General features: G+C 48.9%; 1 protein-coding gene across 1 annotated transcript; it reads left to right on the top strand.

Annotated features, from left to right (window-relative positions):
* The first annotated feature begins 1,733 nt into the window (after nt 1-1,733).
* KLF9 (KLF transcription factor 9) lies at nt 1,734-24,374 on the top strand. The gene is made up of 2 exons (XM_080820799.1): nt 1,734-2,823; nt 23,617-24,374. The coding sequence occupies exons 1-2, from the start codon at nt 2,319-2,321 to the stop codon at nt 23,844-23,846; spliced, it is 735 nt and encodes a 244-aa protein (XP_080676925.1). The 5' UTR covers nt 1,734-2,318; the 3' UTR covers nt 23,847-24,374.
* Nucleotides 24,375-25,425: the final 1,051 nt, after the last annotated feature.

Genomic DNA, 25,425 nt, shown 5'->3' with positions numbered 1-25,425 from the left:
TTCACTTTTCCATATAATCAACCTACTGCTGTATCTTCCTGGACCACTGCAAAAGCAAAGTCGAAAAAAACTATACTGGCTTTCAAACTGGGAGGACTCATTTGGAACTCTTCCTTTAGAGACCAGGAAAGTAGTATAACTTTCCCAAACCTTAACGCAAGGCTAACAGCCAGTGGAGCCCATGGTTGGACCTCAGTGGATCTGCATCAGTGAGAGGCAGGTACCTCTCACACCCAATTAGGAAAATCAACGTATTTTTAAGCAATCGTGCTAACAGTTTGCCTCCTGCAAGAGACATTAACCCTAGATTCTTTTCTCAGCTATCATGATGGAAAACAACTCATCATTCATTCAGAGGGAGAGGCAAACTGAGTTAATCAGACTCCAAGACCCATGCTAATCATTGATCAAGTAATGCCACAATATTCAATAGCTAAGGATCTCTGGCTTGTTCCAGTTCTTAAGAATCTGTTTAGCACAGTTAATATTTCACAAAATCGAAGAGCTTGGTTGTTGTAAAGCCCAAAGGGCTTGGAATCATTAGATTTATGATTTCAATTGAGCTCTGTCACTATCTACCTGATAAGATAGACAACATGTCCCTGCGTCTCACTGCTTCTAAGGAGAAGAGAACCCTTGAAATTCATCCAGGGGTCAATGGAAGGAGAATGGTGTCTTTGAAAAAGTCATACAAATTTTTGCCTCCATAGATGGGTTACAGTAGCTTCAAAACAAAACTAAAATAACTTACCTAGAGTAGATTGCATTGGGAAGGAGAGGAATGAAAAGGTATCACAGAAGCAAAGATGGGGTGTTTCCAGGTAGGAATAGTGAGCCAGTAAAAAAGACTTTGGTTTAAAGGAAACTTTTGTCAGCTCTACATTTTTTTTTTTAGCTCTACATTTTTAAGATGAATTACTCATAGTCAATTTATGCACTAGATGGAATGATTATTAAAAATCTGCCCCCAAGTATGCTACCTCCCCGAACTGAAAAAAAAAGAAATGATGCTTTCTCATTTGTATTTATTCTTGGGCAACTTGGCCTGACATATTTAGTGTTGTGTTTTTTTTTTTTTTTAAGTTTTGACTCGGCATTGCATTTGCTCATCACCCCTGCCCGCGCATACATATCTCACTTTTACTACCAGTCACCCAAAACACAGGGATGTGTCCAGTTTCACTACAGCTCTCGGCGTTTACAAGTGTGGAGCGCTGGCTTTCGGAACGCCCTCCTGATTGGCTGGGCCCATGTCAGTGACATCAACCAACTTACTTTTCATTGGAAGGCTGGTTGCTGGGACTCTAGCGTTTGCAGGAAGTCACTTAACTGTTTGCAAGCTGGAAAACCGAACCTGAAGTTTTCTTTTGTCACGAGAGCGAGCGCAAGTGCCCGGGGAAGGCGTGTCCCCCGGCTCCGCAGGCGGGACCGCGGGCCAGGAGGCCCCGGCGCGGCTCCCGGACCGAGAGGCGCTCCCGAGGATGGGCAGCGGCTCCCTTCCAGCCTCCCGGCTGTTACCCTTTTAAATGTCAGCGGTCGAGGCTGTCGGGGTAGCACGAGGCAGCGAAACGGAACAGTCGGATTGGCCGCACGCCTCAGTTCTAGACGCACCTCTCCACCGAAAGGCCGTTCTGACTGGCAGGGGGAGAAAGTAAACAGAGTTGAATCACCCTCCCCACTGGCCAATTGGAGGGGGTTTGGTTTGTGACGTGATGGGATTCTGCGAAATTGTTACTGAGCGAGAGAATGCCGGAACGGTGCGGACCGGCCAAAGCAGGGGCTCAGAAGGCGTCCGCCGACTGGGGGAAAAGTGTCTCTTAGGCGCGGCGCTCCCTCCGGCCCTCGCCACCCGCGTCGGGGTGGTCGGGTGAATGTCCTGGGGCTTTGGCTGGACGGAGAGGCGGCGGAGGGCGTGGACCGCTCTTGCAGTTTCCTCTCCCAGCGCCTCGGGGGCGTTTTCCAGCGAATAAACTTGCGGCCGCCACGTGTGGCATCTTTCCAAGGGAGCCGGCTCGGAGCGGCCGGCGCGCCCGTCGAGGGGATCACGCCGGGCGCGGGGCGCGGGCGGCGGCGAGCGGCGGCGGCAGCGCGGCGGAGCCCGGGGCCGTGGATGCTACGTGCGGAGGCGCTGCCGGTTACGTAAAGATGAGGGGCTGAGGTCGCCTCGCGCTCCTGCGAGTCGGAAGCGCCCCGCGCCCCCGCCCCCTTGGCCGCCGCGCCGCGCCGCGCTCGTCGTCCGAGGCCAGGGCAGGGCGAGCCGAACCTCCGCAGCCACCGCCAAGTTCGGCCGCGCCGCCGGGGCTGCTGTCGCCCGCACCATGTCCGCGGCCGCCTACATGGACTTCGTGGCTGCCCAGTGTCTGGTTTCTATTTCGAACCGCGCTGCGGTGCCGGAGCATGGGGGCGCTCCGGACGCCGAGCGACTGCGACTACCTGAGCGCGAGGTGACCAAGGAGCACGGCGACCCGGGGGACACCTGGAAGGATTACTGCACGCTGGTCACCATCGCCAAGAGCTTGTTGGACCTGAACAAGTACCGACCCATCCAGACCCCCTCGGTGTGCAGCGACAGTCTGGAGAGTCCGGATGAGGATATGGGATCCGACAGCGACGTGACCACCGAATCTGGGTCGAGTCCTTCTCACAGCCCGGAGGAGAGACAGGATCCTGGCAGCGCGCCCAGCCCGCTCTCTCTCCTCCACCCTGGAGTGGCTGCGAAGGGGAAACACGCCTCCGAAAAGAGGCACAAGTGCCCCTACAGTGGCTGTGGGAAAGTCTATGGAAAATCCTCCCATCTCAAAGCCCATTACAGAGTGCATACAGGTTAGCGGCGTCTCCCTCTCCCACCGAGCTCTGGGGTTAGTTAACCTTTGGCCGGGCAGTCTTTCCGGGCGTTAAGGACACCGCGCTCGGCCTCAAGGGTGCCCACATTTTGGATAAGATGCTGTTTAACTCTTTAAATGTTTGAGCCGCGTAGAGACGGAAAAGCTCCCTCTCTCCGTAATCGTCTCCAGTCTCTAGAAGCCATGGAGAGCCTTAACCTGGCGGGCAGAGTGAGTGCGGAGTGCCAGCCCCTGTGCGTGGCTTGGAGGGGAGTGGTGCCGCCCCTCCCGGCCCGCCCCGCCCCCAGGACTCCCGCACCCCGCGGCCGACCGTGGGGCCACCCCACCTGGGCAGGCGCTGGCCCTGGGGGGAGGTCAAATGGCGTATCTTTTATTTGATTCTCTTGAGGGATTGCAGCGAAATGCCCAAAACCTGGGGAGAAGCGGCACACTTTACGTGGAACCTTTTAGGGATGACTAAGGACTCATTTAGCTGTATGCTTGCCACTTTCCAGGGCTTGCCGAGGTGGTTTTAAATTTGGCCAAGAGTCCCCAGGGAGGTTTAAAATAACACGGCTTCAGGCGGCAGAGGAGTTTGATCAAGTGATGGCTGGTGGGTTAACTTAAGGACTAGTTAGCCTTTTTAATGATAGCCTTTTTAATGAGATTTCGGTAGCTGATTCCCACCCCCCCCACCCCCCACCCATGATTCGTGGCACCCTCTCTACCCTGAATAGTTAGGGGGCAGGTGTGGTCCTTGCCTGAGGTCAAGGCTCGGTAGAGGACGTGGGCCTGGAGACCTGGAAGGCTCTCTCCCCGGAGAGACGGAAAAGGCAGGGGCCCGGCTGAAGGAATGTGGCCAGGAGGACAGATGCAGTATAAAACGGGCTTTGGAGGCGTACAGAGACCTTGGTCAGCCAATTCTGCTGATTCTGTTTAACATAACTCAGAAAAAGTTGGAAAGGGTTGGGCCGTGCTATCTCACCATCTTTAGTAACGTTCCTCTGCCGACGCTGTTCTGATAAGGAAGCACAGGACTTGATCTTTTCACGGAGCCTCTGTTCCTTCGACCCTCTGACGCGATCTTAAAGAGGCTGTTGGAGTTACTTAGCCAAGTCTTGTCATCTGGGGGTGTCATTGTTGGTACTTTTAAGATGAGGCCCTGGGCCTGTGGTTTTAAAATGATCATGGCTTGGTTGGGTTTGGTTTGGTTTTGCTTTTGAAAGGCAAGACCACGTAACTGCATTTCGGATTTTATTTCCTTTGGACGGTGCTTCTTGTCGAGGTGGCTGCTGGCACGGGCGTGCGGCAGAGTTTCCTGCGTGGTTAATGCCCCAAGAGGTTGTTTGGGGTTGTCATCCAAAGCTGCCCTCAAACAGCAGACTCGGAAGTTTGTATGTGGAAGGCTGTTGGAAGGCAGACGTATGCCCGGATTGGGGGATGTGACCTTTAGCGTGACTCCCCCGGGGTGAGGCAGGGGTATATTAACTGGAGGGTGTTACTCACCAGCAGCTGTTGGGCGGGCCTGGCCTTGTCAGCCATGTTCCCGGAGTTCAGTGGCTCACACTGACACCCACTCCCACCTTGAGCAAAGGCACGCTCTCCTTCAGGGAGCTGCCCGGTCAGGAGGCTGGGGAGGCCTTGCAGGGTTTCTGTGGCAGCTACCTGAGCCTTTCTGTCTTAGAAACAAAGATTCCTGGAGTTCTGAACCATGCAGCTGAGTGATTTTTCTCGGGCATTTACAGAAATGGCTGCTTATGTGTGCGTGCATGCGTGCTGCTCTCTAATTCTCCATAAGGCAAGGCAGCTCAGCTGTTCCAGGAGAACCTTTTACACAGGAGTGGAAAACCGAGTGAAATGTTAATCCCATTTTAAATGCTGCAGTCAGTTTCTTGAAACTAGTGATAGGATGATAGCAGGTGTCTCGTTTAGGTTTGGGGACTCTGGAACACCAGGGCAAGGTTGAACAAAAACCTCAGCGTCTGTAAATATCGTGGGAAGCGCCCTCCTACTGAAGAAGGTGTGTGTCAAGGATCCTTTTTAAATAAGAGCCTTATAGGTCTGGTGCATTTGGAAGTTGCAGATTCGGCTTCAAGTCAGATTGCCTTGGGATGGGGGGAAATGAGGTAATGTTGTTGTTGTTTGCTTTTTGCTGGTATTAAATCCAGAAGGTGGACCTGAGCTAGCCCTTGGAACGTCTGCATTTGGTGAAGATTTTAACAGCTAGAATTCCAGCCACACCCCCCTGCTCAGTGTGGCCCAATGAGAGTCCTTCGTGCTGCGTGCTCACCTCCTAGAGCCTCCTACAGCTCCCACTTCCACGGACCCAGTGGCCTTAGGAGTTGAGTCATTTAAACAAAATTGCCTTTAAGCCAGTGCGGCCACTGCTGTCATGTCCTAAGAGAGAAGGACAATTTTGAGTTGGGTTCTCCTCTGCCGTCTTGTTTCCCAGGTGGGGGAAACTTTAGCGAGTTACTTCAATTCCAAGCTGGCAAACTAGAGGCCTGCTGCCGGGTTTGCTTTGCAAATCCGTTTGGCTTGGCCAACACAGAGTTAATAGAAAAATGTAATTAGTCACCAGCATCTGAAAATCAGAAGATTCGGCCCAAATCCAGAGTTCTGGCTTCTCTGGAAAAATCGATCAATCGGGCAGTACGGGGCCTGAATCCCTATCCAGCAACAACTGGCTTGAACTGATCGTTTTTTGCAGGGCAGTGTCCTTTATTTTAGTCATTTGCATCATCTCTGCTGGCATGTAAGTTTACTACCCCCCTCTTTGACCCTCAGTTTCTTAATCCACTGGATAGGCTGTTACCACTGATCTCCTCATAGGTTCTTGTGCAAAGATTAAATAACGTAGATAAAGCACCTAGTATAGGGTGCCACAAACAGAAAACCTCAAGAAATCCTGGATCTTAGAGTTTGTGTGTAATAGAGGGATTCCTCCAAATCAGGAACCAGGATGAACTTTTTCTTAAGTAGTACGTCAGTTTACATTTTATAATACTATGCTCAATTTGCTTTCCTTCAGCCCCTGGGTCAGATATTCCCTTCCAGTAATGTGCTTCTAACCTTTAAGCAGCAGATCCACAGTTTAATTTGAAAAATGCCACAAATACATTCCTTCTCCTTTCCAGACTTTTGGGACACTTTCGAGGGTATTTTTGGTAACGTTACAGCTTAACAATTAGACCCATTAGAGTGCTTTGCCTGATAACACATGAAGCATATATATATTTTCTTAAATGCAAGCAATTTGAAATTTATCCTGTCCACACCCCCCTGCAGACCCACACCCACGTCACTGCCATCACCTACACACACACACACACACACAGAAGTCCCCTCACAGCCCCCACATCCACACCCATACACTCCTCCCCCACCTCAGAGCATATACCCCAAACCGGCTCCACAAATACCCACTCACACCGCAGGCCTCTGTCACATCCCCGTCTCCTCTACCCCTCGTGAACACTAAAAAAAAGAAAAAAGTTTATCCTGTTTCCTGACTTTGTGGTCACCTTGCATAGTTACGTATATATGGGGGTGGGGGGTAAGTTTGGGGGAAGGAAACAAGGACATCCACATTCCAGATCGGAATCTTCCGAACCCAAACCCGCTGGTGTAGACCCGTGCGAGGCTGACATCCCAGTGACCCAGACCTTAGGCTTTGCTCCCAGGCCGAGTGCCGTATGACTTTCTTTTCAGAAGGACTCGAGTCAGCTCTCTCCAAGTGGCGACACGGGTTGAGCTTGAGGACACTGGGTGTATCATTCCAGTTCTACAGAAAAAGTTTTAAAAACAACATTTTTTTTTTTTAATAGAGCAGAAGGACGTTTGTTTAAAATCAAGGAGACAGAGATTGCAAAACCCCCAAAAGAGCGATTGCTTCTGTTCCTCCCTCTCCTGCTTGCATATTTCCCTGGGATACCTGAGAAAATCGGACAGAAGGGATCTGGGGGACCCTCGCCGTGGAAGGTCTCCTCCAACCCTGGAAACAGGTTTTCTGGGCTCTTTAGGAATGTCCGTTCAGCCACGAAGTTCTCTTCCTGAGACCAAAGGTTTGAAATTTTGCTAATACAGGTGCCGGGCCTGGCCTGAGCCTCTCGTACTTGTCTCCTTTAATGATCGGAAAAAGCTTTAGAGTGAACCCTTTGGTGTAGGACAGCCTTGTCCCATCAGAGGTGTGGAGAAGGACCCATTCCATTACCCGGGAGGTAGGGGCTCAGGGACAGGGCAAGGTCTCGCTTTGGCTGCAGACCCCGGAACTGGGGGCCTCAGGGCACAGGTGTCCTGGGGCAGGCTCTTCACTTGCCCGTGTCCAGTCTCTGCCACTGCTCTTCCGAAGCAGAAGGGAGGCCCTGCGTGTGGTCCCTGAGGAGACATTCTCTCTGCCCTGTTCTCTCCATAGGGCTCCCCCAGGGATGTGGATTGTTGTATTTCATAACCTGACACGCTTCATCCAAAATAGATTTACAGCTTAGCCTGAGTGGGGCTTGCTTGCACAGGTAATTGTTTTTCTACCCCCCCCACCCCCATTTTCTTTCCCCTAAGGAGACTTTAGACATTTTTTCCCTAGAATTGTCCTCCCCTCCCATGACATTTCAGTGCCACGGGAATACTGCAGGGCTGTTTGTGTCCTGAACTCCTTTAAAAGGCCACAAACCACTGGGATAGCGAAGACTTTTCTCACCTGCCAGCGATCTGATTTTTGCCCCCTTGGGGCCGTATCCACCCCACTCCCCAGTGAGACTGTCTAGACACAACCTCATGCATCCTGTCAGGAAAAAAAAAAACGACAATCTACATTCGAGAAGAAAGCAAGTAACAGCCCAGGGGCTCTCGCTCTAGAAGATGTGAGGTTTCTAAGGATCTGGAGGATGGACTCCTGAAGGGATTGCTTCTGGGTTTCAGACAAGAGGCTAAAACCCCCTCTGTTCCAAGGAATCATGGCCCAGATGGCCGCCGGAGCCCCAGCCCGCTGGGGGTGGAGGCCTTTCGGGGGCCCCAACTTCTCTTTGTTGCGAGTCCCCAAGGTAGGACCCACTGTTCCTCTTCCTCACTTCCCTTGCCCTCGCAGAAACAAAGTGGAGTTGACTTAGAAAAACTTTTGCTGCTGGCAAGGTTACTGTCTCACAACAGAAAATACACACAGAGTAGAATTATAGGACGAAAACATGATTCCCGTCTTTTCCCCCCGGATCTTTGATGAGTGGTGGGGAGAGGGGAAGGGACAAGTGGGGCCTGGGGTCGGGGAGGAGGTCTCGGGACAAATACAGAGCTGTTTCGACGGCAACACCCCGCTACCTTCAGACGCAAAGATGTAACCTGAGGGAAGTGAATTCTTGGATTCTGAACACGAGGGGCAGGTTTACATTCTGTCTCAATTGTTGACTTTTATCCCAAGAGCTAGTCATTCTGCAATGTCTGTGGGAAATTCCCAGCTCGAACTTCCCAGGGAGAACTATCATATGACATATTGGGAAAGCGGCTGACAATGGACTTCCTTGAGAAGTTCATTGGGAAGAAAAGTGGGCAGATGAGTTCCAGTATTCACTCTTCCAGGAGTCCCTGCGACCACGTGGCATGCGCTGGTTAGAGACGGCCTTCTAGGCCATCAGGGTGATTTCTGAATGCCTTATGGTCACTGGCATTCTTTTTTTTTTCAGATTTTTGTATTTATTTATTTGACAGACAGAGATCACAAGTAGGCAGAGAGGCAGGCAGAGAGAGAGAGAGAGGAAGGGAAGCAGACTCCCCCTGAGCAGAGAGCCCGACTTGGGGCTCGATCCCAGGACCCTGGGATCATGACCTGAGCCAAAGGCAGAGGCTTAACCCACTGAGCCACTCAGGCACACCGGTCACTGGCATTCTTGATTTAAACAAACAAGATAAAACCAGCTTCATCAGTTTCGTTAGTCTTGGCTTCCAAATTTTTCAGGTTGTTTTTTTCCCTCCCCTTGGCTGTTCTCAGGCTTGGAGAAAAAGCTTGCAGCCCTCCAGGCCTCCCCCACATCCGACCCTCCCACCTTCTCCTAATGTTTCTCCAGCAAGCCCCACGCCCACTGAAGAACGTAAATTAGTACCTCGTAATTGGTACAAAGGCACTTTCTGTTTCTATGCAACACATGCAAAAAGGAGGGGCGACGGGAAGGGAAAAAAAAAAAAAAAACCCCACAGATGGTTAAAAGGAAAGAAATGGGATCCTTTGCAGGGGTCTCTGAGCAATGCTGTCTCTTGCTCCGCCCCACTATTTGTTGGGAAGCTAGTCACAGGCCTAGGCCTAGGTCAGAGTCCTTTGGTGGCAGCAGCTATCAGTATCAAAAGAGAATCTGGAGCTTGAAAGTGACCTTGAGGGGTCATCACATCCATCATTTTGCCTGTAGCGGAGGGTCTGGCCACCCTCTCAGGTACGGCGATTGTTCCGTGGACGCAAGTTCTCTTGGAGGGTTCCGAGGCTGGCCCGCTGCCGTGTGACTTTGGGCCCAGAGCCCGGCCTCCGGGGGGCATGGGTTTCCTCAGCAACACAAGAGGGTGCCCCGGACCCTGAAGGGCTTTTAAAGACCTGCTAAAGGCCTGGGCAAGGCCGACCTAGAGACCTTCCCTCCTGGTGAATTCTTTGCAATTCTTTGATCTGAATTCTCCCCCGCCCCCGCCACGGTCTCCCGAGAATTCCAACCTGTGGTTAACATTTTTTAAACCCCGGTTTAAAGAGCGGCTTCACTTTAACCAAATTAACCAAGGGAAAGGACAGAGGTAGTGTCAGCCCTGGGACCTCTGCCCTCTTATTACGGGAGCTGCACACTGTGAACCAGCCCGAGGCCAAGTGTCAGTGAGATTTCCTACTCCACCCTTCCTGGATCCCTCCTGAAACTTTAATACCTTTTTGGTGCATTAAGGCCAGTAGTAAACATTTGTCTTACCCCGGCCTCAAGCAGTCTCCTCAGGAAATAATAGGACTCACATTATTATGCATAGAGAATGCCTTTCCCACTAAGGGAGTGAGGGGTCTCCATTTTTTATGCCTGGGTTCCTCCAAGGCATTCATTTCCATTGGTGCTCCAAGCCCATGTTTACGAAGGTACACCCACAGGCTTCCCTTGGAATCTGGGTGCCTCATGAGCTATGTTAGCCTCTGGAATCCTGAGCTGCGAATGAGCATCCGGAAATGAAATCCAAGGGTTCTAGAGCTGCGAGAACCAGCTAGCTCTCTGGCTAAGCCTGGCGCCCCTGGGTGTTCGATTCTTTTCTTTCTTTCTTTTTTTTTTTTAAATAAAACTGAGAATGATCACAAATTTGAACAGGGGAATGGAATTCATCCCTGATTGAGCCTTTTTACAAAGTGAGGGCATTATTTACATAGATGAAAATAAAGAGAGGCGAGCTTAAGCCATGCAAAATTAATGACAAGGATTTGAAATGCAGGCAGCAGTATTTTGTATCCAACAAAGTGTGAACATTTTTCCAAGGCAAGTCTCCGTCGTTTGGGAAGTAAGTGCCTCCCAGAGTCAACTGGAACCAAAGTGGGAACCGGTGGGGCAGGCAACGGACAGAAGCTTTGCAGACGCTTCAGAACCGGAATGAATTTTATAGATCGTCTTGGTTCAAAGGGAGGGAAAAGGAGGTTTCCCCATCTCTCCCTCCCAGGGGCCCCGCTTTGATGAGGTAGAGGCAGTGAGAAGAGTGAGTGGCAGGGAGGCCAGCCCACTCTAAGGACCTCGAATGCAGGCGTCTCCAGGATAGGCCTTTGCTTCAGTAGAGAGACCAGTCAGAGCGTGGGCTTCGGAGCCCTCAGGCCTGTGCTCAAATCCTGCCTCCGCCACTCTCATGTGGTGCAAACTCTCTGAGCCTCAGTGTTCCCATCTGTAAAATGGAGTTCAGTGATTCAACTGACGTTGTTCTGAGACTAATTCAGATGAGGTGTTTGAAGCATGTTGGACGGTGTCCCCATACACCAAGAATTATAATTAAAAATAATTTACAGGTATTTCCCAGAAGGCCTTGAGGTTCCTAGAATTTTTGTTTGCAATTCCGGAGCAGTCCAGCAACAGCTCATTCGTTGAAAGAATATTTATTTATTGAGTGACTGTTACAGGCATAGAGCTGTTTGAGATGTTGAAAGCCGGCACTGTGAACATTGTGAATAATAGTAATAATGGAAAATTATTAATATTAATAGTAATAATAGAAACAGCAATAACATTCAGCATTTGTTACATGCCAGCTTCTAAGCCAAATGGTTTACACACACTGTGATACTGAAACTCATGGAAGTCCTATGCGATAGGAAAGTACTCTTGTCTTATAGGAGGAATTAGACTTGGTGTCAGTTAGCTTAGTCCAAGGTGGTTGTTCTGGAATTTTCCTAGTGTGTTTCTAACTACCTGGAATTATGCATGAATTGTTGTTGGCCTGGACCCCGTGGGGTCCACCACTGGGAAGAGACCCTGTCTTGCATGCCTCTCCTGGACTTGGCCCCAAGGCCGTGGGTCCTTAGCTGTCTACTCTTGTGTTCTAACTCTGGCGCATGGCTGGTTTTTATGAACCTTGGTTAAGAATATCTACAGAGATCTTGGACTCTGACCAAACTTATCCTATATTTTCCAAGAGCTATTCAGAACCTGCTTCCTTCCCGTTGAAAAGCCACCCGTTCTGGGTCCACAGCTAACACAGCTGTATTAGTCAGGACTCTTGGTTGCAAGAGACTGAGTCCAGACTTGGACCAGCTCCGTAAAAAAAAATAGAACTTTATGGATTCAAATTACCCACACATCCAGGGTAGCTCTGGTTTCTGGTATCTCTGGATTCGGGGACTCAGTGTCTGGCTCTCTCCCTGGCTCAGCTCTGCTGTCCTGTGCTTTGGCTTCATTCGTGGGCAGGCTGTCTCTGGAGGGTGGTAAGGTAGTCGCCGGTGGTAGCACTCTCCCAGCTTGCCAATTCAGCAAGGAGAGAAAGTTCTCCTTTCCGAATGATTCCAGCAAAAGTCTCGGGCTTCGATCTTCATAACTGAGCTAGAATTTTGCTCCTGTCCGTGAACTCAGTCACAGTGGCATGGCTAGGTCACATCGAACCTCTGGGCTCGGGGTGTGGGGTCACCTCTCCTGCCCGAGAATTACATAGACTCAGAGTGGGGAAAGGGTAGTTTCCACAAGGAAATGCAAGACATGCTATTTGTTACCCCAGAGAACCAATGGATGCCAGACAGGCAAAGCCAGCAGATCCCCCTCCATCTGCCCACGTAGAACTATAGACAGGATTTTCCAAAAAGCAGCGGTTTGACAAAATGAGAGACAGATCCGTATGACAGCATTTCCCCCCCCTCCCCTGAGGAGAGAAAGGACTCAGAGCTATCTCTGGAGTTCATCCTTAAAGATAGGCCACCACTGCATATACTAAATGGTCTTGGCAGAAGATAGATTATTTCAACACGCATTTCTTGTGTTCAGGCTCATACTTCATGCCGCTTCCGTGGACGTTCTAGAAGCCCGTACCCAAAGCCTCTCATGGAATGAGGTTAACAGCAGCAGTGTGATAAGCAGCCCCATTCACATGTTCTTAATTCCGGTTGTCTGTCCATTTTAATGCCCAGAGAAATGAATTGTGTCTACAGGAATGTTTGTCACCCTGGGTGTGAGCAGATAAAGGCCTCAAATTCACAAAGATGGGCTGTTTGTATGACAGTTCCCCGTTGGGGTTCCCGAGTCAATGCATTATGCGTCGTGCCCAACACCACCGCCCTACTTAATAGTGAGGCAAAGATTAGCTCTTAAAAATAACTCACAAAAAAACACATAAACATGACTTAAATTCCTGTGCTGCCATAATTCTACGGTAGTTTTGTACGTCTGCCGTTTTAATGAAAATAAGCAGAATGACAGCTGAACAGCCGGCTTTTCCTCGGTCGTGTTACAAATCATCCCGGTGGCCAGCCACGAAATGTTTGTCTAGTGAGCATTATCGGTCGGAAGCGGGGGTTCCCGGTGTAAAGAAACAGGGGCTCTGCCCCTCCAGCCCCTCGATGTCCTGCTGGCTTTCACATGGCGAAGCTCTGCCCAGGGAATGCCAGCCCCAGGAGGGCTGGTGGGGGGCTGCTTGCGGAAGGTCGGACAGCTCAGTCCTGCCAAGCTTTGTGGTCCTTGGTGACAAACGCCAAGCCATAGGAATCCATAGCTCAGCCCATTAAAGCTTGAAAAACAATTTGATGGTGGCCCATGTGGCATGTGGTCATCACAGCCTTATTGTGGGGCCAGCGGCGTACAGAGGTTGAGCCCAGAGGGGAAAGGCTGGCGGCACGTGCTGGAAAAGCATCACCAGTCCCTCTGAGCAAACCGCGAGGGCCCCTGCCTGGCTGGCAGGTAGAACAGGCATTTTTCTAACCAGACAGCAGTCTTGTCTCCTGGACTTTTTGTCTTTTGCCCATTGCTTGATCCGAGCCAAAGGCATTAGCCCTGGATCGCGGTTGCTTGGGACTGCGAGCTGCGGATGCTACATATCATTAGACCTAAGTGCGCAAATGGGAAGGGAATCCTTGTATTTGCGAAGGAGGCCAGAAGTCTCATGGGCGCTTATAAAGCAACTGTGTGCATCGGGCACCAATTTCCCAGTCATAAGCCCGAGGTGTGCAAAGATGTCACTCCATAACCAGAGCTAGGTTCTTGAGCGCTGCCCCATGTTCTCCCCCGCCACCGCCCCCGCCCCCCACCGTTTTGGGCTGTTGATGCAGAAATGTCATCTTGACTCCTATTCAGGGTCTCTCTGTCACTTTATTGAATTGCATTCTTTTTTAGGTAAATGTTTGCAAAAATCAGCATTCTCTCTCCCTCTCCCTTTGCCTTTCTTTCTCCTGGGAGTGAGCTAGTATTTGGGAAGCAAGAAGTCCGCCTCTTTTCTTTCTGACATCATGGGAGGGCTGTGGATCTTGCACACTGTGCTTTGACCTTGATGGTCCTCCGTGGGGTGTCATGCGCCAGCTTAGGTCTCGGTCCTCATGTGTTGACCTCCTCTGCTCAAAAGGGCCTCTGGAGAGTGGCTCCAGGTGGCAGATCCTTGCGCTCTGTGACTCGGGATGCCAGGGGCATTCTCCCAGCTGTGTGGTGCTGGGCTTAGGAACACCCAGTCCCTTTCCCCACCCTACATTTGGAAGGGTGAGGCTAGGAGGCATGCACCGAGACCCTCCTCTCGGCGTGGCTGCCCAACTCCAGCAGTCGGGTGCCCCGCCACGGGAGGGAGGGGACTTCCCCAGAGCGGCTGGTGCAGGCTCTAGACCAGGTGACAGTGGCCACTCCCTGGGACTGCCCACACCTATTACTAACAGGACAGTAGAGAATGCAGGACCTTTCTTAGGGACCATCAACATCTGTTCTGTAAACTCAGCCCCTCCAGCCTCTCTACAGCTCAGGTGTCCTTAGGAGGCACTGGTCCAGTCAAGAGACTTGAAACTGTACATGCCCTCCCAAAGTCAGCCCGTCTGGGAAGAAGAACCCAGGAGTGAGAGAATGAGAGAAGCCCGTGGTAGGAGGCCCGTTCTCCAGTGAGTTAGAGCCTTTGCTCTTCTTTCACATCTAATCTTGTCTTGTGCTCTGAGTTGAAGGAGGCGTTTGAAAACCGGTTCTCATCCTGGCATGCCCTTGGACAAGCCCTCTGCCCTCTGAGTTGGCTGTATCTGTCAGGTTTGACAGGTTTGCATCTGATGGTTCTCAAAGTCATCCAAAATGCAAAGATCCAAAGAATCTATGGTCTCAGGATGGTTTTGCCATTAAACATTTATATCCCGCTCAGTGTTTAGTGGGTTCATTTGTTATTTCTCTTTCCCACAAGCAACTGGGCAGAAGCCGCATAGTCTGGGAGGGGCGGGAAGACTGTGGGCATGGGAGTCAGCTAATCTGAGCCCAGACCTAGCTGTGTGCTTGGGAGTGGGGGTAAGGTCACTCCACCTCTGTCAGCTCCGATGGGGACATATGATGAGACACGAGGACATTTCTTTCGCTAGGTTGAGAATCCAGAGTTAAGAATCTGGCATCCACCATCTCTTCTTCTGAGGTCCCAGCACACGAGTGAACTCCCAGATCAGTTGAGGTTGGGGACATACAAACAATATTCAGACAGCCTTGCTTCCTAGACACTGACGTCAAGTGTCCCATGATAGATGTTACAGACACACCCCCCACTTCCCAGCTCAGAACCTAAAGAATGGAGTGGGTTGCTTTCCTCAGATAAATACAGGGGCCAGGAAGTAAAATCACACATTCAAGCTCTAAAATGACTCTGTTATATCAACCAGTGGAATATAAAAAGAAACCAGATCACAAGCGGGATTCAGAGAGGGGCCAAGAGCAAATGGCAGTATAATGGGAAGGCAGTAGATATGGGGCAGGGCGATTCTTCCAGAGCCGACGAAGTGTTTTTATTTTTTCAGAGCCTCTGCATGTGCAGGTCGCACTAATTCTGGCAAACGGGAGACTTTGGGTTTTTCTTTTGACTTTTGATTTCTTGATTTTTGAGGTTGTAGTTAATTGGAACAACGTATGCAGGGAAGTGTAGAATTGTCTGTTGCCCACCTCCCTGTCAAGTGCATGGTCCTGCTGCATTTGAGGGTCAAGGACATGAAAAAGAATAGAGCAAAGGCTCACATTCTGTACCTGTAACAGCGTCGCTGTCCTGTAGGAACGAGGACAGGTAATGGTGGACAGTGGGATGGGGGTGCCGAAGGCCTAGGGTCGGTGCAGGTCTGTATGGGTATGCGTCCTGCCAGCCTCATCTGCAAACCCTGGGGTTTGCACCACTGCGTGCACTCACTCCCAGGCTTTCCAGTGAACTCACACCTCAGTGTTGCAGTCTTGCCATCACTGTCCATGTAACTCTGAAGGGAGATCCCCGCCTGTCCTTGTGGGGCGATTTTCCTCTCAAGTACAGAAAAAGTTGGCGGGGGGGAGTAGAGGAGGAGTGAGGAAACAGGTGAAGTGTGTTCTGAAAGTTTCTTACTTTCTAACAGTTTGAGAAGGAAACAGAATTGATGCTCCTTTCTCTGGTCTTGGACACTGGAATGTTATTTCCCAGGAGAAAGTAAATACCTGACCCCCCCCCCCATTCTCTATGTAGAATATATTCTTGATCAACGATCAGTCCATTCATGGAAAACTTTAAACTCAAATTCATCTGTTTCCTTTGTTTTGTGTAAGACTTTTTTCTGACTTTGTCTTATAAAAGAAACTTCTACTTAATTGTTTTTAAGAAATCAGAAAATACAACAGAAAGTGTTACTCTTAATCCCCCCACCTGTAGACACCTACTGTCCATATTCTGTATATACTCTTCCAGGGTTTTTTCCCTTCATAGATGCTGCTCATACGTACATATACAGCGATCACACACTGCTCTTTTCACGTAGTGGTGTCTTACTAACGTTTTCCATTTCATTCTGTAACAGCCTAGTACCTTTGTAACAAATACACATTTTTCCACTGTATGGATACACTACAATGTAGCAAACTGTTTCTCTATTGTTAAGTTGTTACCAAATTTTAGCTCTTATGAACCAAGCAGGTATCCCTGTATACTTTTGTGTTCCTCTCTAATTAATACCAGAAATAATTCCTAGATGAATGTATTGCCAGATAGCTCTAGATCAGTTATAAGTCCCACTTTTGCAGGAGTTGTCTGTTTCCTCATGCCTCATGCCTCTATGTACAAACTTTTTTTTTTCTTTTGATAAGTAGGCTCCATGCCCAGGATGGAGCCCAACACAGGACTTGAACTCATGACCTTGAGATCAAAAGTCAGATGCTTAACCAACTGAGCCACCCAGGTGCCCCATATGCACATACTTTTGAACATTTTTGCCTGCCTGATAAATATTTCATTGATTTCTTAATTGACTTGTTTTGATTACTTGTGAGATTAAATATATTTTCATTTATTTATTTATTGGCCATTAATATTTCTTATTTTATAAATTACTTATTTGCATCCTTGTGCAATTTTATTAAATTGGGTTATTAATTTTGATTTGTAAGTGTCCCTTTTGTATTAAGGATTTTAACCTTTTGCCTTACGCTGCAATTTCCTTTATTAGTTCACCATTCTGACTCGAATTTTTTCACTTACATATATCTTTACTATGCAGAAGTTTAACATTTTTAATGTATTTCACAACTACTCTTCCAATAGGATTTTGCCTTTGGTTTCATGTTTAGACAATCTCTCCCCACTCCAGGATTCTAAAAATAGTCACCTATACTTTCTCTCACCTCTGTGGTTTTATATTTTACATTTATGTATATAGCTCATTTGGAATTTCTTGAAGGGAATGGTATAAGGTCGGGATCGAGATTTAATCTTTTCAGACGTCTATACCATTTATTGAGTTAAACATTCATTTCTTCACTAATTTGGAACATCCCATCCCTGTTGAGTCTTCGGTTTATTTTCAGACTTGACTCTGTTCCACTGAGTTGTCTTTTCCTGTGCTGGTCTCGCACTGTCTTAATTATTACAGCTTTAATCATACATTGTAATAACTGGTATCGCTAGTGTTCACTTACTGTTGTTCTATTGCAAAATTTTCTTGGCAAGTGGAGTGTACTTATTCTCCCAAATTCACTTTAGAATAATTTTGTCAAGTTCAAGAAAAAAGAATTTCTATGGTATGTGTTAATTTCATAGGCGCATTTGTACAACATTGCCATATTCATACCGTTGAATCTTATCATCCGAGAGTATGGGAAGTGTTCCATTGGTTCGTTTTCTTTTATATCAGGGTCTGATGATTTTCTTCATGCAGGTCCTGAACTTTTATCATTAGGCTCATCCTGACTGGCTGGGGTTAGCATATAAGAAAACCAGTGCTCTTTTGTATGTTTATACCGGAGAATGCATTTTTAAAATTTATTATTAGTTTTTTTGGGTATTTCTCTTTGACTTTCCAAATAGAAAGTCATATCAACTGCAAATAATCCTTCTATCACCTTCCCCTTCTGATGATTTACTTCTTCCTTTGTTATCTAATGGCACTCACCAGCATTTCCTGAACAGCATTTAGTAGCTATAGTGATGGGGACAGTGTCCATTCATGCCTCCAGCCTGACTAATAGAATGCTGCTTTTATCTTCCTGTAGACCTTGCTGGGGAAGTGTTTGGATCTATATTTTTCTACCCCGTTAAGGAATAATTCTTCTATTTTCCTAAAAGCTTTTATTAGGGCTGGATGTTGAATTTTACCAAACACTATTTTGCATTTTTCAAGGGAAAATACATGTGGGGGTGAGTGTATTAGTCGGTTTAAAGGGGGAATCATATCAGTGTGATTTTCTAATGTCAGATTATCCTTTTATCTCTGGAATCCTAGTTGCTTTTTTAGGATCAAAACCCACTATTCTCTCCTCAAGAAGCGGCCCTGATTTTGTCCATCTGCAAGAAGCCATGATTCCTAATGGGCATCTTTGGAGTTCTGTTCTGAAAAGGAGGCCTCACGCACTTAGATTTGTCTTACAATAGGGAATTCCCTTTGGTAGAAGCCACGGGAGGTTCATGAAGAGTGTATTTTTAACCTTCCTGCCCTGATGAAGGTCAGCCCCTTTTAGGCTCTTCCTCGGAGCTGTGAAACAGAAGGGGAGAAGAGCCAGGTGGGAAAGCAGGTGTGTTGAAAGCATAGGCCTCCCGGACCCTGGGCCCGTATCTCACTGGCATCCTTTCTGAACCCAAGGGAGCCTGGACAGAGTTGAGTATAACCAGGTGGCAATCCCCACATTGACCTCTTTCTTACCTTGTACGGAGAACCCACCACTTGGCGTTGTCCACGAACCCCCAGGAGGCCCCTTCTTAAAAACAACCAGCCGTCCTTTGGGCTAAGTAGGCAAGCGCGCAAGCACACGTAGCCAGCAGCCTCTACTCCCCTCCTCTTGAACCCCTTGGAGGCCCAGGAGACTTCTGGAGGCCTGACCTTTGTCTGCAGAAAAGTCATTTACACACCGGATGCCATACTGGATCAGTAGCTCTTCCGATCCAGTTCATTTTCTACTCTAAGCCGAGCCTGTCAGCGAGAGGTGCTTAGGCTTGCTGCTGAAAGGGGAGGGGAGCGGTATGTAAATACTGAGAATGCAGGAACTTGTGCTGGAAGAGCTCTGCTCCGGTAAAGCAAGAGTTTATTGTGTCACTGCCTCTGGGTATGTTTTCCTGTAAAGGCCAGAAATAAAACACTAGTACATGCCTGTTCTTCCCGCCCCCCTCCCCTGGAGAACGGTAACGCTCTCATTAATGCTAATGACAAATTTAAAGATTCTTTAATTGATAGTTGCTGTGCCGTGTGATTTGGTCCTTGTGAAGAAGCTTAACTGTTCTTTTGTGGGCCTTAGCCCTGAGCGGAATTCCAGGCCTGTCTTGATTTCCCCTTGGCTGTAGGATGACGGGACAGCCACAGCTTCTCCAAGACCTCTCTTTCCTCCTCTGTCCCATGATCTCTGGTCCCATTCACCTTTACATTCTGTCCCTTCTCCGCATAGGATTTCTCCATTCCGTACTTTCTTAGGTGCAAAGCATGTATCATTTTTTAGATGATAGCTTATTATGTGTCTATTATTAGCGAACATGCCGAAATGTATCCCAGAGTAGGTTGCAGAACCTTCACGGGTTAAAGAGGTGGGTGGTTTCAAAGGGCTACAAATCCTCAAGTCCCCAAGAAGAACCCAGGCTTCCTGCACGCACACATCGTCTGGCTGGCACAATGCTTTATAAAGTGTTGAATCCGAATGCCTTTGAGGGGACAAAGCCCTACCCAGCACAACCCATGAATGCACCCGGTGTTTCACCCATTTTCACCATGTGTCTGGCTCCCGAAGACATCTGGACTTGCAAACTCTGGTGTACACCAGGTACCAGTTCAAGTCTTCAGGGTGAGATCGCGGGTCGGCCACCTTACTCCGCAGGACCCCTTAACAAAGCTTTTAGGCTTTGTCGGCCGTACAGGGTCTGCAGCCACTGTTTGACCCCACTGTGGGAGGGAGAGAGCCGCCATAGATAACAATACGCAAACAGACGAATGTGGCTGTGGTCCGATAAACTTGGGATATGGACATGGCAATTTGAATTTCATCAAACTTTCTCCTATCCCAGAATATTATTCTTCTTTTGATTCCCCCCCACCCCAGCCGATTTGGTAAAAATGGTGTTTATACCATTTTAACTCACAGACTTTACAAAAATCGATGGCAGGTCAGATGTGGCCTGTGGGCTGTAGCTTGCTAAACCCCTGATTTAGATCACCGACCCAAAGCTCCTAATGTTTTCCCAAAGGATCCGAGAAAAATTAAAAAATGATCCTGGAGATTCTACACTAGGAATTCACATCCAAGTAGATCTTTTTTTAAATGCTTAGAAACTGTAAGGTAGAATTATACGAGTTATAGGAGTCTAACAAAGGCTGCTGTCGGCTCGGATTTGCTCTGGGCTCAGTAGGTGGCCCTCTCTTCTCTGAAACGGATAAAGATGCTACGTCAAAGGCAGCATCTGGGTTAGAAGCAAGAGAATAATCACCCGGTGACAGCCATGAGGGGCAGTGAAGACAGTGTAGCCATAAGCTAGACTGAAGGTGAATTCAATGGGGAGGGACCCTGATTACACTTGAAACGTACATAGATCACAAGCATAAATACTTAATAGTTCCGTACATACAGCTGATTCAAGCTTCATGATCATTTTCCATTGACTCTCTCTTCCATCAAGCCATCTTCCTAAAACAGAGGGAGTACCTTCTTTCTCCTTCCAATGCAGAGTATAGCAGAGTGGTCTTCTGATCCATTTTTTCCACAGTGGACACGGATCTGTTCCAATAAATTAACCTCCTCTCATGACTCACTTGAAAGAAACATGTGCTAGTGAGTAAGCTAAACCACATTACCACTCCTCTAAGAAAAATCACTCTGACGAGTTTTTGTCCTAACAAGCACCGAGAAAACACCGAGCCTTTCCTTTCTGTCGCTTTTCTCACCACCAAATCACAAAGCAGGGGAGAGATGGTTCCAGTACGGAGGGAGCGGGGACCGTTGTTTTGTTTGGCATGCTTTGGTTTGGTTTGGTTTTATAATTCATCGCTGTATGAATGCTAACCCTTCATTGTATTTTTTAACATAACACGTTTAAGAGAACATTTCTCCCATAAACCTTTCACGGGGATTCAGAGGACCTTGGCTATGTAACTCTGAAGAGGCAGAAGTTGTCTTCCCCAACGGTCTGGGAACTTCTGAGTAGGTCTGGTCATGTGAGCGACCCTAGCTATATGTACACACACACACACACACACACACACTCTTACACACACTTAGGAAGTAACTAAATGCTTAGCAGTATAATCAGACCTGAGGTTGTCCTCATCCCAGGGGGTTCAGCCTTGTTGGGTTGCGACCACCAGCATTCCACCTTCTTGTTCCAAGCTCTGAACCGGGTAGAATGCTGTTGGATCCAGCAGAAATTGCAAAAGTGTGGTTTCCAATTCCGTGTTGTGGAGTTTTTCAGAGGGTTCAGTTTGAAGTACGGTTTCTTTTTGTTTTGCTTTGGGGGGTGTTGGCCCTCCGGGAGTCTTTGAGCATGCTCATGCCTCCTGGACCCCGGCACCCGTCCACCTTGGGTAGGACTTGGCGTTCATCCGTGTCCTGTTGCCTTGTGCTACTGTGGCTCTCCAGCCCCCGGCGAAGCAAGGGTTTACACCCTGACCCACGTGTAACGAAGCTACTGGTACAGATTTGTTCTGCACATATCGGTTTCCCGTAAGAACAAGGAGATTGACCAGGGCGTGATGACCATTGCTCTGCTGAGAGAACAGCAAATAAAATCTTAGCCATGTGCGGACTGTCATCGAGATGACACAGGCTTGGTTTTGTTGTTATTATCAGTATTTCTACATCTCTGGCCCGGGGTAGGAGAAGCGGCGGCGGGGGCGGGAGGGAAGGATGAATAATATTTGCATGACTCAGATGCACCGCACTGGGCAGCCCTCAGCCTTTTGAGTCTCTGGGTTCCAGGAAGGTGGGGACAGAAGTGAGAAAACATGCATTCCTCACACCTACCAAAGGAGTGTCTGAAGAGTTCTGCGGAAGGCAGGAGCCTGTGTGCCCGGGGGGGTCTGTGAAGCCGCTGCTTTGGGCTGTGCTTGAAGGAGGTGAGAGGTAGGCAGGCAGGCACTCACAAAGAGGGCCGCACAAGGCCCTCTCATCTGAAACCGCTCATTCTGCCTTTCAGCGTGTGTGTGGGTCCGGCCAACGTGGCGTGGCCACGGGCCCTCTCCAGCCACAGCAGGGGCCAAGAGGCCCCTCAGGGCTAACCTGATCCCATCTGGAGGGTGAAGCTTTGCTGCATTTTAATTAAGTGGGACCTGGAGACAATATGCTCAGTCTGAGGAAAGCCACCGCGAAGGAGGGGCTGCTGGAAACACCAGCAAGTGCTGAGCCTGTTTCCTCATCTGTGAAATGGGCCACCTCCAAGGGGCGTCCTATGAGAAATCAGTGTGATGATGCATGTGAAGCCCTTAGCTCCTACTATTTTAGAGTAATGTTAATTCTTTGATGAGGAATAGGAAAGAAACTAGGGCTGCTTAGTCTGAACAGAGACTAGAGAAAGACAGAAGAGCTGTTTTTGGATAATTAAAGGATTATTACACAGCAGAGGGAACAAATGTATTTTTTGTATAGGACAATATGACTTGGGGCACCTGGCTGGCTAAATCAGAAGAGGATGTGACTTTTTTTTTTTTTAAGATTTTATTTATTTATTTGACAGAGATCACAAGCAGGCAGAGAGGTAGGCAGAGAGAGAGGGGGAGGCAGGCTCCCCGCTGAGCAGAGAGCCCGATGAGGGGCCTGATTCCAGGACCCCGGGATCATGACCTGAGCTCAAGGCAGAGGCTTTAAACCACTGAGCCACCCAGGCGCCCCTGAAGAGTATGTGACTCTCAATGTCAGGGTTGTGAGTTTGAACCCCATGTGGGGCATAGAGATTAATAATAATAATAATAATAATAATAAAACAATATGACTTAAGATATGGCCTTCACAGGGAAGCACATTCCAGGTCTCTAAAAGTATTTGTTACCGAGATGCTCAGGAAAGAGCATCAGGAAAAAGCAGGCCTTCTTGTCGGGTGCCCGCCTCCCTGTCCCCAGACTGGCCCTGACAGAGGCTCGGTGACCACAGCACTCAGGAGCTCTAGGAGAAACACCTGCTCTAGGGGAAAGTGGGTTAGACTAGCGGCCTCAGCAAATCCAGGGAAGGGCTAAGGTTCCTGACTTTCTGGGAGAACCTGTGCGACCAGCCACCACGTAGAATAACCAGCCCCCTCCCCCAAATAATAGTAGTACTAATGATGATGATGATGATGATAGCAGCCAAGGCTCTCCGGGGTCCCCTGGGTATAACATAGCAGGTTCCTCTGCGTGGAGAACATGATTCAGGGAAACGTCCTCAGGGTATTTATTGGTCTGTTAGGTGTCCCCGAGGGGGTGGCTTAGGCGACAGAAATGTGTCTCTCGGTGTGGGAGGGTCCGCAGCGCTGCTTCCTTCCGAGGCCTCCGTCAGGGCCCTCTGGGGAGACTCTGTCCCCACATGCAGTCCCGTGCCTGGTCCCGGGGGTCAGGATGTCAGCCCAGGGATGGGGGTGGGGGGTGCTGGGCGCGGGGGCGGGGGCGCACGCCATCAGCCCGCGGGCCTCGCCTGCGGGGCCGTGTCGCGCGGGTCCCGGGGCTGCTTGCCGCCTTCCCCGACACCGCTGTCTCACCCGCGTCCTGTCTCGACCCCCCTCCCGCCCGCAGGTGAGCGGCCCTTCCCCTGCACGTGGCCAGACTGCCTTAAAAAGTTCTCGCGCTCGGACGAGCTGACGCGCCACTACCGGACGCACACGGGCGAGAAGCAGTTCCGCTGCCCGCTGTGCGAGAAGCGCTTCATGAGGAGCGACCACCTCACCAAGCACGCGCGGCGCCACACCGAGTTCCACCCCAGTATGATCAAGCGCTCGAAAAAGGCGCTGGCCCACCCCTTGTGAGCGGCGGCGCGCGCCCGCCGGACCCAACCGCGCCGGCGCCCGGGGACACGGCTGGCCGCCAGGGGGCGCGCTGCGCGGGGGGGCGCGGGGCCCTGCCCGCGGCCGCCCCCGCGCTCCCCTCCCCGCAGCGGTTTCTGAAAAGCACAGCGCAGCCCGCGATCCAAGCCCACCCTGGGGCCCCTTGCAGAGGCAGCTCGGAACCGTCTCTGACTGCTGGAGGGAAGGCGGATGCTTTGGTTTTGTTGTTTTTTTTTTCTCTCTCTCTCCTTTATTTTTTTTTGGGGGGGGTGGATGGGGGGGAGTGGGGCAAGGCCAAGACGGGGCTGGGGGAGGGGGTAAACTTTTAAAGATTCAACACTGGTGTACATACGTCTGACCCGGTGAGCGGACCTGTGGCGTCACACAGTGATTCTGGGCCCTTTGTGCTTGCTGTCTCCGAATTGTTTTCTTACCTTTTCGATGTAATGACGAGTGTGCTTCGGTTTCTTTAGCAAAACCACTCTCTTGAATCACGTTAACCTTTGAGATAAAAAAACAAAAAAACAAAAAAACAAAAAAACACAAAAAAACACAAAAACGAACAAAAAACACGCCATAGCACAGCTGTCTTTATGCAAGCAAGAGCACATCTACTCCAGCATGATCTGTCATCTAAAGACTTGAAAACAACAACAACAAAAATTTACTTATAGTCAATGGGTAAGCAGTCTGAATTTATACTAATCAAGACAAACCTCTAAAAGGTTACACTAAGTACAGAACTTTTAAACCTTGCTTTGTATGAATTGTACTTTTTGAACATAAGCTGCACTTTTATTTTCTAATGCAGAGGAGGAATAAGTTAAATACGTGCTTTAAGGATAGAAGCAGACATTCTGTTTGGAACCACATTATAATCTGCTTTTTAAAAAAAATATATATATATAGTATACATATTTCCCTATGAGATCATGGCAGAGATGGGAGGGCAGAATATATAGGACAGATGCTGAAGGAGAAGGAGGGTAGTATTTTTTTAAAAAATTCAAGAAGAACAAACAGAATTTTAACTCTATTAACTTTTCCAAATTTTCCGATCTTTTTAGTTAACATCACTTTACTGTTCCAGTGCCACGAAGGGAGAGGGTTTTGACTCTGTTGGGTTTTATTGAATGGGTGCATAACAGTAACTTCTCTGGAAACACCGATTTTGTGAAGAAAAAGAGGTGTGTTGGTCTCCTTCCCGTGTTCCTACAAACTCCCACTAACAGGTGCAAGAGTTACGTAAAAAAGGAAGAGGAAGCTGACATGTGAAAAGAAAAATATATCCCCGTAAGTAGTGAGTCCCAAGGGAAAAATACCATGAGGATTATCCAAGATGACTTTGAAATGGTCCCTTTTGGAGAACAGAGGCACACGAAATGCGTGTGACTGAAGACACATCACTGTATCTTTGACATCAGAAGCCTCACCACTATGTATCTTGTATCCAGGTGTCTACAATGGCCTAAACCACTACATCCATAAAATGCCATTTACCTGAAAACTTAATTTTGGCCTTCACGTGGTCAGAAAAAAATGAACTGTTTTCATAGCAAAG

The sequence above is a fragment of the Martes martes genome (genome assembly GCF_963455335.1).
Source record: "Martes martes genome assembly, chromosome: 12".
Lineage (NCBI taxonomy): Eukaryota > Metazoa > Chordata > Mammalia > Carnivora > Mustelidae > Martes > Martes martes.
The sequence above is the reverse complement of the archived record's forward strand: the minus strand, read 5'-3'. Positions and strand labels throughout refer to the sequence as shown.